Source organism: Oncorhynchus mykiss, chromosome 15 (genome assembly GCF_013265735.2).
Source record: "Oncorhynchus mykiss isolate Arlee chromosome 15, USDA_OmykA_1.1, whole genome shotgun sequence".
NCBI lineage: Eukaryota > Metazoa > Chordata > Actinopteri > Salmoniformes > Salmonidae > Oncorhynchus > Oncorhynchus mykiss.
The window spans coordinates 77,266,203-77,286,475 of record NC_048579.1 but is presented as its reverse complement, the minus strand read 5'-3'; the positions used below and the strand labels follow the sequence as shown (position 1 = coordinate 77,286,475).

Below are 20,273 nucleotides of genomic sequence, written 5' to 3'. Positions count from 1 at the left end.
TAACTATAGGGGAGCAGATTAACTATAGGGGAGCAGATTAACTATAGGGAAGCAGAGGAACTATAGGGCAGCAGATTAACTATAGGGGAGCAGATTAACTATAGGGGAGCAGATTAACTATAGGGGAGCAGATTAACTACAGGGGAGCAGATTAACTACAGGGGAGCAGATTAACTATAGGGAAGCAGATTAACTATAGGGGAGCAGATTAACTATAGGGGAGCAGATTAACTATAGGGAAACAGAGGAACTATAGGGGAGCAGAGGAACTATAGGGGAGCTGATTAACTATAGGGGAGCAGATTAACTATAGGGAAACAGAGGAACTATAGGGGAGCAGATTAACTACAGGGGAGCAGATTAACTATAGGGGAGCAGATTAACTATAGGGGAGCAGATTAACTATAGGGGAGCAGATTAACTACAGGGGAGCAGATTAACTATAGGGGAGCAGATTAACTATAGGGGAGAAGATTAACTATAGGGGAGCATATTAACTACAGGGGAGCAGATTAACTACAGGGGAGCAGATTAACTATAGGGGAGCAGATTAACTATAGGGGAGCAGATTAACTATAGGGGAGCAGATTAACTATAGGGGAGCAGATTAACTACAGGGGAGCAGATTAACTACAGGGGAGCAGATTAACTATAGGGGAGCAGATTAACTATAGGGGAGCAGATTAACTATAGGGCAACAGAGGAACTACAGGGGAGCTGATTAACTATAGGGGAGCAGATTAACTATAGGGGAACAGAGGATCTATAGGGGAGCAGATGAACTATAGGGGAACATAGGGACTATAGGGGAGCAGAGGAACTACAGGGGAGCAGATTAACTATAGGGAAGCAGAGGAACTATAGGGGAGCAGATTAACTATAGGGGAGCAGTTTAACTACAGGGGAGCAGATTAACTATAGGGGAGCAGATTAACTATAGGGGAGCAGATTAACTATAGGGGAGCAGATTAACTACAGGGGAGCAGATTAACTATAGGGGAGCAGATTAACTATAGGGGAACAGATTAACTATAGGGGAGCAGATTAACTATAGGGGAGCAGATTAACTATAGGGGAGCAGATTAACTATAGGGGAGCAGATTAACTACAGGGGAGCAGATTAACTACAGGGGAGCAGATTAACTATAGGGGAGCAGATTAACTATAGGGGAGCAGATTAACTACAGGGCAACAGAGGAACTATAGGGGAGCTGATTGACTATAGGGGAACAGAGAGGTATGGCTTTTTCCAGTATAACACAGTAATGGGTTTTCCAGTAGAACACAGTAATGGTTTTTCCAGTAGAACACAGTGATGGTTTTTCCAGTAGAACATAGTGATGGGTTTTCCAGTAGAACACAGTGATGGGTTTTCCAGTAGAACACAGTGATGGGTTTTCCAGTATAACATAGTGATGGTTTTTCCAGTAGAACATAGTGATGGTTTATCCAGTAGAACATAGTGATGGGTTTTCCAGTAGAACATAGTGATGGTTTTTCCAGTAGAACATAGTGATGGGTTTTCCAGTAGAACACAGTGATGGGTTTTCCAGTAGAACACAGTGATGGGTTTTCCAGTAGAACACAGTGATGGGTTTTCCAGTAGAACATAGTGATGGGTTTTCCAGTAGAACACAGTGATGGGTTTTCCAGTAGAACATAGTGATGGGTTTTCCAGTAGAACATAGTGATGGGTTTTCCAGTAGAACATAGTGATGGGTTTTCCAGTAGAACACAGTGATGGGTTTTCCAGTAGAACACAGTGATGGGTTTTCCAGTAGAACATAGTGATGGGTTTTCCCTTAGGTGTCTTTGTTCTAATTGAATGTTGCTGATTCTGCTGCTGTCACAGGTTATTCTGGCCATGTCTCGAACCATACAGATGTTATATGGCTGAGTTCTTTCACCTTATTAAACCAACACCTTCCTATCAACCCATGAATACTGGTGCATTATGGGGCTGGATTAGAGGCAGACCACCTCAGGCTCCTTGGCTGGATATAAGAGATGTATTCTGAGATAGGACATCTCCTTAGGCAGCAGAGAGAGAGAGGGTGGGGTGGGGGGGAGGAGGAGAGAGAGAGAGAGAAATAGAGAGAGGGAGACAACAGCAGCACCTAGATATTCTGCACAGATTCTGCCAGACCTGGGCCCTGACAGTAAATCTCAGTAAGACCAAAAAAATGGTGTTCCCAAAAAGGTCCAGTCACCAGGACCACAACTACAGATTTCATCTGGACACCGTTGTCCTACAGCACAGAAAAAGCTATACATACCTTGGCCTAAACATCAGCGCCACAGGTAACTTCCACAAAGCTGTGAATGATCTGAGAGACAAGGCAAGAAGGGCATTCTATGCCATCAAAAGGAACATAAAATTTAACATACCAATTAGGATCATGCTAAAAATACTTGAATCAGTTATAGAGCCCATTGCCCTTTATGGTTGTGAGGTCTGGTGTCCACTCACCAACCAAGACTTCACAAAATGGGACAAACACCAAACTGAGACTCTGCATGCAGATTTCTACAAAAATATCCTCCGTGTACGTAAAACGTAAAACATCAGATAATGCAGAGCAGAATTAGACCAGGCCCGCTAATTATCAAAATCCAGAAAAGAGCCGTTAAATTCTACAACCACCTAAAAGGAAGTGATTCCCAAACCTTCCATAGTAAAGCCATCACCTACAGAGAGATGAACCTGGAGAAGAGTCCCCTAAGCAAGCTGGTCCTGGGGCTCTGTTCACAAACTCAAACACACCCTACAGAGCCCCAGAACAACAGCACAATTAGACCCAACCAAATCATGAGAAAACAAAAAGATAATTACTTGACACATTGGAAAGAATTAACAAAAAAACTGAGCAAACTAGAATGCTATTTGGCCCTAAACAGAGAGTACACAGTGGCAGAATACCTGACCACTGTGACTGACCAAAAATTAAGGAAAGCTTTGACTATGTACAGACTCAGTGAGCATAGCCTTGCTATTGAGAAAGGCTGCCGTAGACAGACCTGGCTCTCAAGAGAAGACAGGCTATGTGCACACTGCCCACAAGATGAGGTGGAAACTGAGCTGCACTTCCTAATCTCCTGCCCAATGTATGACCATATTAGAGACACATATTTCCCTCAGATTACACAGATCCACAAAGAATTCGAAAACAAATCCAATTTTGATAAACTCCCATGTCTACTGGGTGAAATTCCACAGGGTTCCATCACAGCAGCAATATTTGTGACCTGTTGCCACAACAAAAGGTCAACCAGTGAAGAACAAACACCATTGTAAATACAACCCACATTTATGTTTATTTATTTTCCCTTTTGTACTTTAACCACTTGCACATTGTTACAACACTGTATATATACATAATTTGACCTGTCTCTGACAAACTGATCCTAAATTACATCCAGTAGTCAGTTCTTTGTCCCTGACAAACTGATCCCAAACTACATCCAGTCAGTTCTCTGTCTCTGACAAACTGATCCCAAACTACATCCAGTCAGTTCTCTGTCTCTGACAAACTGATCCCAAACTACATCCAGTCAGTTCGCTGTCCCTGACAAACTGATCCCAAACTACATCCAGTCAGTCAGTTCTCTGTCTCTGTCAAACTGATCCCAAACTACATCCAGAAGTCAGTTCTCTGTCTCTGACAAACTGATCCCAAACTACATCCAGCAGTCAGTTCTCTGTCTCTGACAAACTGATCCCAAACTACATCCAGAAGTCAGTTCTCTGTCTCTGACAAACTGATCCCAAACTACATCCAGAAGTCAGTTCTCTGTCTCTGACAAACTGATCCCAAACTACATCCAGAAGTCAGTTCTCTGTCTCTGACAAACTGATCCCAAACTACATCCAGTCAGTTCTCTGTCCCTGACAAACTGATCCCAAACTACATCCAGAAGTCAGTTCTCTGTCTCTGACAAACTGATCCCAAACTACATCCAGAAGTCAGTTCTCTGTCTCTGACAAACTGATCCCAAACTACATCCAGAAGTCAGTTCTCTGTCTCTGACAAACTGATCCCAAACTACATCCAGTAGTCAGTTCTCCGGTTGACCAGTTTCTGAAGTTATGACTGACTGATATTGACTGAATGTCTGACTGTGTTCCCAATGCACCATCTGTGAGGCAGTTTCACAAGCTTTGCAGAAGTCCCTTTGAAAGAGACAGTGCTAGCTGTAGGCCTGTGTTTGTTCAGTCTCACAAAACGTCCAAGGTTACCCTCATCTTTACCTGTAGGTAACCTTGATGCTCCACCGCTGATTTTCAGTTAGAGAGGTTCTCCCTGTTTTAACACATGAATGCACTGACACACAAACACACATCACATCACATCACATCACACACACACACACACACACACACTAGAGGTCGACCGATTATGATTTTTCAACGCCGATACCGATACCAATTATTGGAGGACCAAAAAAGCCGATACCGATTAATCGGCCGATTTTTTAAAAACGTTTTTATTTGTAATAATGACAATTACAACAATACTGAATGAACACTTATTTTAACTTAATATAATACATAAATAAAATCAATTTAGCCTCAAATAAATAATGAAACATGTTCAATTTGGTTTAAATAATGCAAAAACAAAGTGTTGGAGAAGAAATGAAAAGCGCAATATTTGCCATGTAAGAAAGCTAACGTTTTAGTTCCTTGCACAGAACATGAGAACATATGAAAGCTGGTGTTTCCTTTTAACATGAGTCTTCAATATTCCCAGGTAAGAAGTTTTAGGTTGTAGTTTTTGTAGGAATTATAGGACTATTTCCCTCTATACCATTTGTATTTCATTAACCTTTGACTATTGGATGTTCTTATAGGCACTTTAGGATTTCAAGTGTAACAGTATAGCTTCCGTCCCTCTCCTCGCTCCTCCCTGGGCTCGAACCAGCAACACAACGACAACAGCCACCATCGAAGCAGCGTTACCCATGCAGAGCAAGGGGAACAACAACTAGAAGGCTCAAAGTGACGTTTGAAACGCTATTAGCGCGCGCTAACTAGCTAGCCATTTCACATCGGTTATACCAGCCTCATCTCAGGAGTTGATAGGCTTGAAGTCATAAAAAGCGCAATGCTTGACGCACAACGAAGAGCTGCTGGCAAAACGCACGAAAGTGCTGTTTGAATGAATGTTTACACGCCTGCTTCTGCCGACCACCTCTCAGTCAGATACTTAGATACTTGTATGCTTGTATGCTCAGTCAGATACTTAGATACTTGTATGCTCAGTCAGATTATATGCAACGCAGGACACGCTAGATAATATCTAGTAATATCATCAACCATGTGTAGTTAACTAGTGGTTATGATTGATTGTTTTTTATAAGATAAGTTTAATGCTAGCTAGCAACTTACCTTGGCTTACTGCATTCGCGTAACAGGCAGTCTCCTTGTGGAGTGCAACGAGAGAGAGGCAGGTCGTTAATTGCGTTGGACTCGTTAACTGCAATTTTGCAAGATTGGATCCCCCGAGCTGACAAGGTGAAAATCTGTCGTTTTGCCCCTGAACAAGGCAGTTAACCCACCGTTCCTATGCCATCATTGAAAGTAAGAATGTGTTCTTAACTGAATTGCCTAGTTAAATAAAGGTATATAAAAAATAATACACTTTTTTTTTTTTATCTGCAAATCGGCACCCTAAAATACCGATTTCCGAATGTTATGAAAACTTGAAATCGGCCCAAATTATCTATTAATCATCCCGACTTCTAACACACACACACACATGCACACACCACTACACTGATACTACTGAACCACTACACTGATGCTACTGAACCACTACACTGATATTATGGAACCACTACTACACACTGATACTACTGAACCACTACTACACACTGATACTACTGAACTACGCCACAGACACCACAGCCCAGACTAATGTCTTCATGCAGACCATGTCACAGACCACAACAGACCAGACTACTGTCTCCATGCAGACCATGTCACAGACCACCACAGACCAGACTACTGTCTCCATGCAGACCATGTCACAGACCACCACAGCCCAGACTAATGTCTCCATGCAGACCATGTCACAGACCACCACAGCCCAGACTAATGTCTCCATGCAGACCATGTCACAGACCACCACAGCCCAGACTACTGTCTCCATGCAGACCACTCCACAGACCACCACAGCCCAGACTAATGTCTCCATGCAGACCATGTCACAGACCACCACCACTGAAAATCTAACTTTTATAAATTCATACTCATACTCAAATAATGTTGTTGATTCAGCTAACACAGACTATTTAAAACTGCTTGCTATTTCCTCATAGAGGATGATGTCATCATCCTGAGGAGAATGAACTGAACAATCAGCGATCTACCCGCATTAATATTTGCGTATGACCAGTATACGCCCAAACCATTCTGTTGTTGGGGTTCGCCCACAACATTCCAACACAGAAAAAGCTGCTTTTTAACATAATCAATTACCTTGTTTTTTTGTTTGTTTGCAAGGAAAACTATTTCATCATATTATAATTAATTCTAGGTCATATTTCATAGACATCTGAAAACCCTGGAGAGTTAGAGTAAATATGAATAGCGAACCATTCCCCTCCATACACAGCTAAACGGCTGCTGGGTCTGGCTGCTGGGTCTGGCTGCTGGGTCTGGCTGCTGCTGGGTCTGGCTGCTGGGTCTGGATGCTGGGTCTGGCTGCTGCTGGGTCTGGCTGCTGGGTCTGGCTGCTGGGTCTGGCTGCTTGGTCTGGCTGCTGGGTCTGGCTGCTGGGTCTGGCTGCTGCTGGGTCTGGCTGCTGCTGGGTCTGGCTGCTGCTGGGTCTGGCTCCTGCTGGGTCTGGCTGCTGGGTCTGGCTGCTGCTGGGTCTGGCTGCTGGGTCTGGCTGCTGGGTCTGGCTGCTGGGTCTGGCTGCTTGGTCTGGCTGCTGGGTCTGGCTGCTGTGTCTGGCTGCTGGGTCTGGCTGCTTGGTCTGGCTGCTGGGTCTGGCTGCTGGGTCTGGCTGCTTGGTCTGGCTGCTGGGTCTGGCTGCTGGGTCTGGCTGCTGGGTCTGGCTGCTGCTGGCGTCGTTAAGGACTCGTATTGATTACTTTGTGCTGGGAGAGTTCCTCGTTCTCCATGTCGATTACAGATGTGGTGACTGTTTCACCTCGGTCTGTCTCACTCCGGTTAAACTGTTACTGAGGGAGAGGCGGCGAGCTGCTGATATGGCTTGTGTCCCAAACTGCACCCTATTCTATATACAGTGGACCCTGGTCTAAAGTAGTGCACTATATAGGGAAAAAGGGGTGCCATTTGGGTCGCACCTTGGTAAAACACCATTAGTCACTGTTAATGACCTTTTCCAGGGATAGTGTATTGTATGGCATGTTTGCAGTTTGTGGTGCCAATGCACAGTGTGGCGATAAACAGATATTGGTTGTTACTGTCCACATCTCTATGTTTGTTCAGTAAATCAGATGGATTTTGTACGATTTTAGAGAAACGTTCCTACTTGGAGATTCAACAGGAAGACCCACTGCTGCTAACTCTGAATCAAATAACTACCTAATCAAGTGTCAGTATGTTGTTCTTGTAACTATATTTTGTTACTTGGGGCTGAATAGAGAATTCGCATTATACGTGTTCTATTACAGGCCTCCAGACCGATGACAAAACACAGCGTGGGGTATCTCTACAGACTCGTGTGTGACCATTAGTTGAGCTGGTTTGAGAAAAGTGTTTACGGAAATATGAATAATAACACGTCCGTGTGCATTACTGGCTGGGAAATTATCAACAATTAGGCTGCGCTTTGTTCCAGGTCCACAAGATGGCGAACATCAAATGACTGTACAGGAGACCACAGCCATTGATATCACTCCTCTGGAGTCACTGAAGACACTGTAATAAAGTGTTTCTGAGATTATGAATATTTTTTTTAATACAATGTATCACATCATTTAGATTTATGCTCGTGTCAAATTACCCCCTAAATCCGTGCGTAATGTCCGTGCGTAAATGTTTCAGATAGGCTATGGTATTATTGCTACTGGTGTTAAAACAGGCTACTACCGTCATTATCACGCTCAGCATGAATGCTATGATGTAGTCTATTTAGGTAGGCTGTGAATAGGTGGCAGGCAGCCCGACGGGGGTTGGCTGCTGCACCACCGCTGTGTGTAGCCTGCCGTAGCCCCCCCCCCCCCCCCCCCCCCTGTCAATTGACGGTTTCAGCACTTGACTACAGTTGAAGTCTTTTCCCACATAGACCTATATAATTTCTTGACGAGGCGTTGTTTCTATCCATCCTACAGTATTCTCACCGAGCGAGGAGATGTGCCCGCTATTCTGCACGGAGGGAGGGAGAGCTCTCCTACTCTGTCCTACTGCGCATTTCGCAACGATCTAGGTCTATTTGTTCTCTGGCAAAGCAAGAGGGTCTGGGAAACTCATTCGCTCTCTGTCGTTGGTAATTGTTTTTTTTCTTCTAACTGGTTGAAATCCGTCGTGAGTTCCTTCTTACAAGAAGAAGTAGGCTGAGATTCCTACGGCGCTGAATGAGAGAGAGAGAGAGAGAGAGAGGGAGAGACGGAGACAGAGACAGAGAGAGAGAGGGAGAGAGAGAGAGAGAGAGAGAGGGAGAGAGAGAGAGAGACGGAGACAGAGACAGAGAGAGAGAGAGAGAGAGAGAGAGAGAGAGAGAGAGAGACGGAGCGAAAGAGAGAGAGAGACGGAGCGAGAGAGAGTCCTTTATATTGTAGATGTGGGAGCAGCTCTCAATATGAGCACACAGCTCGGAGGGTGAGGACCATCAGTAACAGCATCATCAGCACCAGCACCAGCAGCAATATCAGTCCCCGCGATGGATTGTGTTCTGTGTAACACTTTGTGTGCGCGGAGATGGAGGCCGTGAAGGCAGATAGATAACAATTAGGATAGCATATTCAACTGCAATACCCGAGCTTGTGATTTAAACCGTGATTTCAATCTATCAGGAAAGTTGATTTCGGGCACTTTTATGATTCCGCGTCGCATTTGCTACCGCTGGGCACTTCAACAGGGCATCAGCTGTGCTCATCTCCGCGACATATTTCTGACTATTCTAAGTGGCAGCTATTAGACCTGACTGATGACACTCTGTTATCGGGATTTCGTTTCCCTTTTTCGCCCGGACCCCAACCAAGCCTCATATTCTGATTCGGCAGAGTATGTCTTTGGAGGATAAGCTTGGCAGCAAGGGCTTATCATTCACTCCGATGGGGATAGAGGATAATAACATGAGGAACGGCAGAGGCCTGTCGGACCAATGGGCTGATAGCATGGTGGTTCGGCCCCGGACCACGGAGCGAAGCATCACCGTCCACAAGAAACTGGTCCTGGGGTTCGCCATCTCCATCCTCACTCTCATCGTCGTCACGGCCATCGCGGTTCTCCTCAGCGTCCGGTTCGAGGAGTGCGCGGGGGAGAGTAGCTCACGAGGGGGAAATGGCTCTAACGCCAAGTTCAACGGGTCACGGGATGGGAACGGGAACCACAAAGATGAAGAAGCCCAGCCGTGGAGACACCTCCGGTTACCGACATCTCTCCGGCCCCGGCACTACGACCTGCGTCTCTCAGTGTACATGGATAACTTTACTTTCTCCGGGGAAGTGAACATTGAATTCGAGTGTGTGAACTCTACCAAATTCATAGTGCTTCACACCGACCGCCTCGAGGTGGAGAAAGTGGCGGTTTACTCGGATAATAAAAAACCCGGTGTCATGAGAATCCACCGCCAATTCCATTACCCGGGAAACCAGGTTTATGTGATCGCTTTGCACAGGGAACTGAAGCCCATGAGGACGTATAAAGTAAACATTACTTTCGACGCTCAAATAGAAAGTGAACTCCTGGGATTTTTCCGCAGCTCATATATGCTGCAGGGAGAGAGAAGGTAACCATTTACATTACAGTTACTCTATGCATCCACACCCCATGGCATGATGACGTGTGAGTTAGCGTTGTGTTTATAGCCTGTACAGTCCAATAACCTATAGCCTGTACAGTCCACTAACCTTATCTGTCCCCCCTCCCCCCAAAATGAAACAGATTAGCCATTATATTACAAACCAGCCTTTGATTTTGAACACGTGTTATGCTGACATGTCTGTCTCTCAACCCAAGTGCCTACTTCAAAGCAGCGCGTGACGCTGTCAGCTGAACTCTTTGAGTCCCACAGTAACACGCGCCCCTTTAAAACATTTCGTTCTGTATCCGCTGATAACCAACCAGTAGTGTGTGTGAGTAATGAGGGACTGCGCCTGTTCCACTCTGACACCCTCTGGTGGCATTTTTTAAATAAAAGCATTACATTGTATAATACCCTTTATAAAGTACATTTTGGTATCAAAACTATACATCCTACAACAGATATGAACAGCCTAGAGCAGTGTTTGTGAGACGGGGAAACGGTGTTTGTGAGACGGGGAAACGGTGTTTGTGAGACAGGGAAACGGTGTTTGTGAGACAGGGAAACGGTCTTTGTGAGACAGGGAAACGGTCTTTGTGAGACAGGGAAACGGTCTTTGTGAGACAGGGAAACGGTGTTTGTGAGACAGGGAAACGGCGTTTGTGAGACAGGGAAACGGTGTTTGTGAGATACCGAAAACGGTGTTTGTGAGACAGGGAAACGGTGTTTGTGAGACAGGAAAACAGTGTTTGTGAGACAGGGAAACAGTGTTTGTGAGACAGGGAAACAGTGTTTGTGAGATACCGAAAACGGTGTTTGTGAGACAGGAAAACGGTGTTTGTGAGACAGGGAAACAGTGTTTGTGAGACAGGGAAACGGTGTTTGTGAGATACCGAAAACGGTGTTTGTGAGACAGGAAAACGGTGTTTGTGAGATACCGAAAACGGTTCTCCCAAAAAATATGTTAGTAAATTCCAAACGGTTTGAAAACAAACTGTTATGACCCATCTATGAAGAGCTTCTCACCAACACGCACCGGTTTGGCTCTATGATGAGTCGTTAGAAGGTAAGGGGTTCATCTAGAAGACCATAGTAAATCCCAGGTCATAGTGTCTATAATACTGTAATGGGTTAATCTAGAAGACCATAGTAAATCCCAGGTCATAGTGTCTATAATACTGTAAGGGGTTCATCTAGAAGACCATAGTAAATCCCAGGACATAGTGTCTATAATACTGTAAGGGGTTAATCTAGAAGACCATAGTAAATCCCAGGTCATAGTGTCTATAATACTGTAAGGGGTTAATCTAGAAGACCATAGTAAATCCCAGGTCACAGTGTCTATAATACTGTAAGGGGTTAATCTAGAAGACCACAGTAAATCCCAGGTCACAGTGTCTATAATACTGTAAGGGGTTAATCTAGAAGACCATAGTAAATCCCAGGTCACAGTGTCTATAATACTATAAGGGGTTCATCTAGAAGACCATAGTAAATCCCAGGTCATAGTGTCTATAATACTGTAAGGGGTTAATCTAGAAGACCATAGTAAATCCCAGGTCATAGTGTCTATAATACTGTAAGGGGTTAATCTAGAAGACCATAGTAAATCCCAGGTCATAGTGTCTATAATACTGTAAGGGGTTAATCTAGAAGACCATAGTAAATCCCAGGACATAGTGTCTATAATACTGTAAGGGGTTAATCTAGAAGACCATAGTAAATCCCAGGTCATAGTGTCTATAATACTGTAAGGGGTTAATCTAGAAGACCATAGTAAATCCCAGGTCATAGTGTCTATAATACTGTAAGGGGTTAATCTAGAAGACCATAGTAAATCCCAGGTCATAGTGTCTATAATACTGTAAGGGGTTAATCTAGAAGACCATAGTAAATCCCAGGTCATAGTGTCTATAATACTGTAAGGGGTTCATCTAGAAGACCATAGTAAATCCCAGGTCATAGTGTCTATAATACTGTAAGGGGTTCATCTAGAAGACCATAGTAAATCCCAGGTCATAGTGTCTATAATACTGTAAGGGGTTAATCTAGAAGACCATAGTAAATCCCAGGTCATAGTGTCTATAATACTGTAAGGCGTTAATCTAGAAGACCATAGTAAATCCCAGGTCATAGTGTCTATAATACTGTAAGGGGTTAATCTAGAAGACCATAGTAAATCCCAGGACATAGTGTCTATAATACTGTAAGGGGTTAATCTAGAAGACCATAGTAAATCCCAGGTCATAGTGTCTATAATACTGTAAGGGGTTAATCTAGAAGACCATAGTAAATCCCAGGACATAGTGTCTATAATACTGTAAGGGGTTAATCTAGAAGACCATAGTAAATCCCAGGTCATAGTGTCTATAATACTGTAAGGGGTTAATCTAAAAGACCATAGTAAATCCCAGGACATAGTGTCTATAATACTGTAAGGGGTTAATCTAGAAGACCATAGTAAATCCCAGGTCATAGTGTCTATAATACTGTAAGGGGTTAATCTAGAAGACCATAGTAAATCCCAGGACATAGTGTCTATAATACTGTAAGGGGTTAATCTAGAAGACCATAGTAAATCCCAGGTCATAGTGTCTATAATACTGTAAGGGGTTAATCTAGAAGACCATAGTAAATCCCAGGACATAGTGTCTATAATACTGTAAGGGGTTCATCTAGAAGACCATAGTAAATCCCAGGTCATAGTGTCTATAATACTGTAAGGGGTTAATCTAGAAGACCATAGTAAATCCCAGGTCATAGTGTCTATAATACTGTAAGGGGTTCATCTAGAAGACCATAGTAAATCCCAGGTCATAGTGTCTATAATACTGTAAGGGGTTCATCTAGAAGACCATAGTAAATCCCAGGTCATAGTGTCTATAATACTGTAAGGGGTTCATCTAGAAGACCATAGTAAATCCCAGGACATAGTGTCTATAATACTGTAAGGGGTTAATCTAGAAGACCATAGTAAATCCCAGGTCATAGTGTCTATAATACTGTAAGGGGTTAATCTAGAAGACCATAGTAAATCCCAGGACATAGTGTCTATAATACTGTAAGGGGTTCATCTAGAAGACCATAGTAAATCCCAGGTCATAGTGTCTATAATACTGTAAGGGGTTAATCTAGAAGACCATAGTAAATCCCAGGTCATAGTGTCTATAATACTGTAAGGGGTTCATCTAGAAGACCATAGTAAATCCCAGGTCATAGTGTCTATAATACTGTAAGGGGTTCATCTAGAAGACCATAGTAAATCCCAGGTCATAGTGTCTATAATACTGTAAGGGGTTCATCTAGAAGACCATAGTAAATCCCAGGACATAGTGTCTATAATACTGTAATAAACTCACATAGTTTCTGTCACAAACTCCATACGGTCGTCAGCGACTAGTTGGATACTAATTTCCCACTGAGCAAACGATTTCTGTACTTACAGAATTCTTATAAATTACATTTTATAACGTTTTTTCCTCGGTGGAACTTTTTTTTCTCTCCAATTAAACTCACGAATGCAACTGTTTGTCAAAACGTTTTTTCCTTGATTATCATGAAAAACAAAAATGGGTAAAACGTGTCAATGTTTTGTACTGTAAATATGAGGGCAGACTAAGCAGATGAATGAAAGTAGTGAGTTTCTGCATGTTCACTGTGGTAGACCTGGAACCAATGGAGTTATTAACAAGGAAACTATTTCAAGATAAACACGGACAAATATATATTTACATGTGTTACTTTTTGGACCGCACCCCAACTGGCTTTTCATGCCCGACGATCACGCAGGTTGAATTCAGTCCATCTACTCTTACTTCTGTTGAGTTCTACCAACATGTTTCCTAAATTGATATTTGCAAAGAAGTGCCTTAGTGAATGAGTCTGTTCGGTCTACATCTGCAGTGTTAGTTTGCATGGAGTAACATATTGGCATTCATTTCAGAGTAAATAGGCAGTTAAGCGCTCTCAGCAGTGTAAGTCCTTCTGGGAGCCTCTGTCCAATATTCACATTATTCACTGTATCTGCAGGCCTCACTCCATACGGCACTGTATCTGCAGGCCTCACTCCATACGGCACCGTATCTGCAGGCCTCACTCCATACGGCACTGTATCTGCAGGCCTCACTCCATACGGCACCGTATCTGCAGGCCTCACTCCATACTGCACTGTATCTGCAGGCCTCACTCCATACGGTACTGTATCTGCAGGCCTCACTCCATACGGCACCGTATCTGCAGGCCTCACTCCATACTGCACTGTATCTGCAGGCCTCACTCCATACGGCACTGTATCTGTAGGCCTCACTCCATACTGCACTGTATCTGCAGGCCTCACTCCATACGGCACTGTATCTGCAGGCCTCACTCCATACGGCACTGTATCTGCAGGCCTCACTCCATACGGCACTGTATCTGCAGGCCTCACTCCATACGGCACTGTATCTGCAGGCCTCACTCCATACGGTACTGTATCTGCAGCCCTCACTCCATACGGTACTGTATCTGCAGCCCTCACTCCATACGGTACTGTATCTGCAGCCCTCACTCTATACGGCACTGTATCTGTAGGCCTCACTCCATACGGCACTGTATCTGCAGGCCTCACTCCATACGGTACTGTATCTGCAGCCCTCACTCCATACGGTACTGTATCTGCAGCCCTCACTCCATACGGCACTGTATCTGCAGGCCTCACTCCATACTGCACTGTATCTGCAGGCCTCACTCCATACTGCACTGTATCTGCAGGCCTCACTCCATACGGTACTGTATCTGCAGCCCCCACTCCATACGGCACTGTATCTGCAGGCCTCACTCCATACGGCACTGTATCTGCAGGCCTCACTCCATACGGCACTGTATCTGCAGGCCTCACTCCATACGGCACTGTATCTGCAGGCCTCACTCCATACGGCACTGTATCTGCAGGCCTCACTCCATACGGCACTGTATCTGCAGGCCTCACTCCATACGGCACTGTATCTGCAGGCCTCACTCCATACGGCACTGTATCTGTAGGCCTCACTCCATACTGCACTGTATCTGCAGGCCTCACTCCATACGGCACTGTATCTGTAGGCCTCACTCCATACGGCACTGTATCTGCAGGCCTCACTCCATACGGCACTGTATCTGCAGGCCTCACTCTATACGGCACTGTATCTGCAGGCCTCACTCCATACGGCACTGTATCTGCAGGCCTCACTCCATACGGCACTGTATCTGCAGGCCTCACTCTATACGGCACTGTATCTGCAGGCCTCACTCCATACGGTACTGTATCTGTAGGCCTCACTCCATACGGCACTGTATCTGCAGGCCTCACTCCATACGGCACCGTATCTGCAGGCCTCACTCCATACGGCACTGTATCTGCAGGCCTCACTCCATACGGCACTGTGTCTGCAGGCCTCACTCCATACGGCACTGTATCTGCAGGCCTCACTCCATACGGCACTGTATCTGCAGGCCTCACTCCATACGGCACTGTATCTGCAGGCCTCACTCCATACGGCACTGTGTCCTCAGCCCTCACTCCATACGGCACTGTATCTGCAGGCCTCACTCTATACGGCACTGTATCTGCAGGCCTCACTCCATACTGCACTGTATCTGCAGGCCTCACTCTATACGGCACTGTATCTGCAGGCCTCACTCCATACGGCACCGTATCTGCAGGCCTCACTCTATACGGCACTGTATCTGCAGGCCTCACTCCATACGGCACCGTATCTGCAGGCCTCACTCTATACGGCACTGTATCTGCAGGCCTCACTCCATACGGCACTGTATCTGCAGGCCTCACTCCATACGGCACTGTATCTGTAGGCCTCACTCCATACGGCCACGTCGTCCTCAGCCCTCACTCCATACGGCACCGTGTCCTCAGCCCCCACTCCATACGGCACTGTATCTACAGGCCTCACTCCATACGGCACTGTATCTGCAGGCCTCACTCTATACGGTACTGTATCTGCAGGCCTCACTCCATACGGCACTGTATCTACAGGCCTCACTCCATACGGCACTGTGTCCTCAGCCCTCACTCCATACAGCACTGTATCTGCAGGCCTCACTCCATACGGTACTGTATCTGCAGCCCTCACTCCATACTGCACTGTATCTGCAGGCCTCACTCCATACGGTACTGTATCTGCAGCCCTCACTCCATACTGCACTGTATCTGTAGCCCTCACTCCATACGGTACTGTATCTACAGGCCTCACTCCATACGGCACTGTATCTGTAGGCCTCACTCCATACGGCACCGTGTCCTCAGCCCCCACTCCATACGGCACCGTGTCCTCAGCCCCCACTCCATACGGCACTGTATCTGCAGGCCTCACTCTATACGGCACTGTATCTGCAGGCCTCACTCCATACGACACTGTATCTGCAGCCCTCACTCCATACTGCACTGTATCTGTAGCCCTCACTCCATACGGTACTGTATCTACAGGCCTCACTCCATACGGTACTGTATCTGCAGGCCTCACTCTATACGGCACTGTATCTGCAGGCCTCACTCCATACGGTACTGTGTCCTCAGCCCTCACTCCATACGGCACTGTATCTGCAGGCCTCACTCCATACGGTACTGTATCTGCAGGCCTCACTCCATACGGTACTGTATCTGCAGGCCTCACTCCATACGGCACTGTATCTGCAGCCCCCACTCCATACGGCACTGTATCTGCAGGCCTCACTCTATACGGCACTGTATCTGCAGGCCTCACTCCATACGACACTGTATCTGCAGCCCTCACTCCATACGGTACTGTATCTGCAGGCCTCACTCTATACGGCACTGTGTCCTCAGCCCTCACTCCATACGGTACTGTATCTGCAGGCCTCACTCTATACGGCACTGTGTCCTCAGCCCTCACTCCATACGGTACTGTATCTGCAGGCCTCACTCTATACGGCACTGTCCTCAGCCCTCACTCCATACGGTACTGTATCTGCAGGCCTCACTCCATACGGTACTGTATCTGCAGGCCTCACTCTATACGGCACTGTGTCCTCAGCCCTCACTCCATACGGTACTGTATCTGCAGGCCTCACTCTATACGGCACTGTGTCCTCAGCCCTCACTCCATACAGCACTGTATCTGCAGGCCTCACTCTATACGGCACTGTATCTGCAGGCCTCACTCCATACGGCACTGTATCTGCAGGCCTCACTCCATACGGCACTGTATCTGTAGGCCTCACTCCATACGGCCACGTCGTCCTCAGCCCTCACTCCATACGGCACCGTGTCCTCAGCCCCCACTCCATACGGCACTGTATCTACAGGCCTCACTCCATACGGCACTGTATCTGCAGGCCTCACTCTATACGGTACTGTATCTGCAGGCCTCACTCCATACGGCACTGTATCTACAGGCCTCACTCCATACGGCACTGTGTCCTCAGCCCTCACTCCATACAGCACTGTATCTGCAGGCCTCACTCCATACGGTACTGTATCTGCAGCCCTCACTCCATACTGCACTGTATCTGCAGGCCTCACTCCATACGGTACTGTATCTGCAGCCCTCACTCCATACTGCACTGTATCTGTAGCCCTCACTCCATACGGTACTGTATCTACAGGCCTCACTCCATACGGCACTGTATCTGTAGGCCTCACTCCATACGGCACCGTGTCCTCAGCCCCCACTCCATACGGCACCGTGTCCTCAGCCCCCACTCCATACGGCACTGTATCTGCAGGCCTCACTCTATACGGCACTGTATCTGCAGGCCTCACTCCATACGACACTGTATCTGCAGCCCTCACTCCATACTGCACTGTATCTGTAGCCCTCACTCCATACGGTACTGTATCTACAGGCCTCACTCCATACGGTACTGTATCTGCAGGCCTCACTCTATACGGCACTGTATCTGCAGGCCTCACTCCATACGGTACTGTGTCCTCAGCCCTCACTCCATACGGCACTGTATCTGCAGGCCTCACTCCATACGGTACTGTATCTGCAGGCCTCACTCCATACGGTACTGTATCTGCAGGCCTCACTCCATACGGCACTGTATCTGCAGCCCCCACTCCATACGGCACTGTATCTGCAGGCCTCACTCTATACGGCACTGTATCTGCAGGCCTCACTCCATACGACACTGTATCTGCAGCCCTCACTCCATACGGTACTGTATCTGCAGGCCTCACTCTATACGGCACTGTGTCCTCAGCCCTCACTCCATACGGTACTGTATCTGCAGGCCTCACTCTATACGGCACTGTGTCCTCAGCCCTCACTCCATACGGTACTGTATCTGCAGGCCTCACTCTATACGGCACTGTCCTCAGCCCTCACTCCATACGGTACTGTATCTGCAGGCCTCACTCCATACGGTACTGTATCTGCAGGCCTCACTCTATACGGCACTGTGTCCTCAGCCCTCACTCCATACGGTACTGTATCTGCAGGCCTCACTCTATACGGCACTGTGTCCTCAGCCCTCACTCCATACAGCACTGTATCTGCAGGCCTCACTCCATACGGCACTGTATCTACAGGCCTCACTCCATACGGCACTGTGTCCTCAGCCCTCACTCCATACGGTACTGTATCTGCAGGCCTCACTCTATACGGCACTGTGTCCTCAGCCCCCACTCCATACGGCACTGTATCTGCAGGCCTCACTCTATACGGCACTGTGTCCTCAGCCCTCACTCCATACGGTACTGTATCTGCAGGCCTCACTCCATACGGCCACGTCGTCCTCAGCCCCCACTCCATACGGCACTGTATCTGCAGGCCTCACTCCATACGGCACTGTATCTGCAGCCCCCACTCCATACGGCACCGTGTCCTCAGCCCTCACTCCATACAGCACTGTATCTGCAGGCCTCACTCCATACGGCACTGTGTCTGCAGGCCTCACTCCATACGGCACCGTGTCCTCAGCCCCCACTCCATACGGCACTGTATCTGCAGGCCTCACTCCATACGGCACTGTATCTGCAGCCCTCACTCCATACGGCACTGTGTCTGCAGGCCTCACTCCATACGGCACTGTATCTACAGGCCTCACTCCATACGGCACTGTATCTGCAGGCCTCACTCCATACAGCACTGTATCTGCAGGCCTCACTCCATACGGCACTGTATCTGCAGCCCCCACTCCATACGGCACCGTGTCCTCAGCCCTCACTCCATACAGCACTGTATCTGCAGGCCTCACTCCATACGGCACTGTGTCTGCAGGCCTCACTCCATACGGCACCGTGTCCTCAGCCCTCACTCCATACGGCACTGTATCTGCAGGCCTCACTCCATACGGCACTGTATCTGCAGGCCTCACTCCATACGGCACTGTGTCTGCAGGCCTCACTCCATACGGCACTGTGTCTGCAGGCCTCAATCAACCAAGGTACCATGTTGGTCATTCAGCTATTCTATAAGCCCCGTGAGGCAAGACCTTGTTCCATTGGTCAGTCAGTTAGAAGGTCAGGGCCACACACACACACACACACACACACACACACACACACACACACACACACACACACACACACACACACACACACAGACACACACACACACACACACACACACCATTGACTGGACCGCAGTCAGTCAATAGGCCAATGGGTGTGACAGTCTGTCCATGTACTGTAGATACTGCCTCATGCATTTATCATGATCAGTGGAAGGGGGAGTGTGTGTGTGTGTGTGTGTGTGTGTGTGTGTGTGTGTGTGTGTGTGTGTGTGTGTGTGTGTGTGTGTGTGTGTTGTGTGTGTGTGTGTGTGTGTGTGTGTGTGTGTGTGTGTGTGTGTGTGTGTGTGTGTGTGTATGTGTCATTGACCATGATCGGTGGAAGGGGGAGTGTGTGTGTGTGTGTGTCATTGACCATGAGCAGGGGAAGGGGGAGTGTGTGTGTGTGTGTGTGTGTGTGTGTGTGTGTGTGTGTGTGTATTAGCTTTAACTGACTTGTATCTGATGACTTGAACCACCAACTTCTGTTCTGTGACATTTCAAAATAACAAAGTATGCGACTCAAAGGCCACCCCATTCCCTATCTAGTGCACTACTATAGACCAGAGCCCTATTCCCTATATTTTTTTTTTTACCTTTATTTAACCAGGCAAGTCAGTTAAGAACAAATTCTTATTTTCAATGACGGCCTGGGAACAGTGGGTTAACTGCCTGTTCAGGGGCAGAACGACAGATTTGTACCTTGTCAGCTCGGGGGTTTGAACTCGCAACCTTCCGGTTACTAGTCCGACGCTCTAACCACTAGGCTACGCTGCCGCCCCTATATAGTGCACTACTTTAGACCAGAGCCCTATTCCCTATATAGTGCACTACTTTAGACCAGAA

At 46.9% G+C, this 20,273-nt stretch overlaps 1 protein-coding gene across 2 annotated transcripts in view; it reads left to right on the top strand.

Moving 5' to 3' along the window:
• Nucleotides 1-8,672: 8,672 nt before the first annotated feature.
• Nucleotides 8,673-20,273, top strand: part of LOC110512778 (thyrotropin-releasing hormone-degrading ectoenzyme) — a 406,337-nt gene continuing 394,736 nt past the window's right edge. For both annotated transcript variants that reach the window (XR_005036243.1, XM_036945426.1), the window contains exon 1: nt 8,673-9,923. Coding sequence is in view for 1 of the 2 variants with exons in the window: in XM_036945426.1 (XP_036801321.1) it covers nt 9,199-9,923 (725 nt within the window). In the remaining variant the exon portion in view is untranslated. The remainder of the gene's footprint in view (nt 9,924-20,273) is intronic.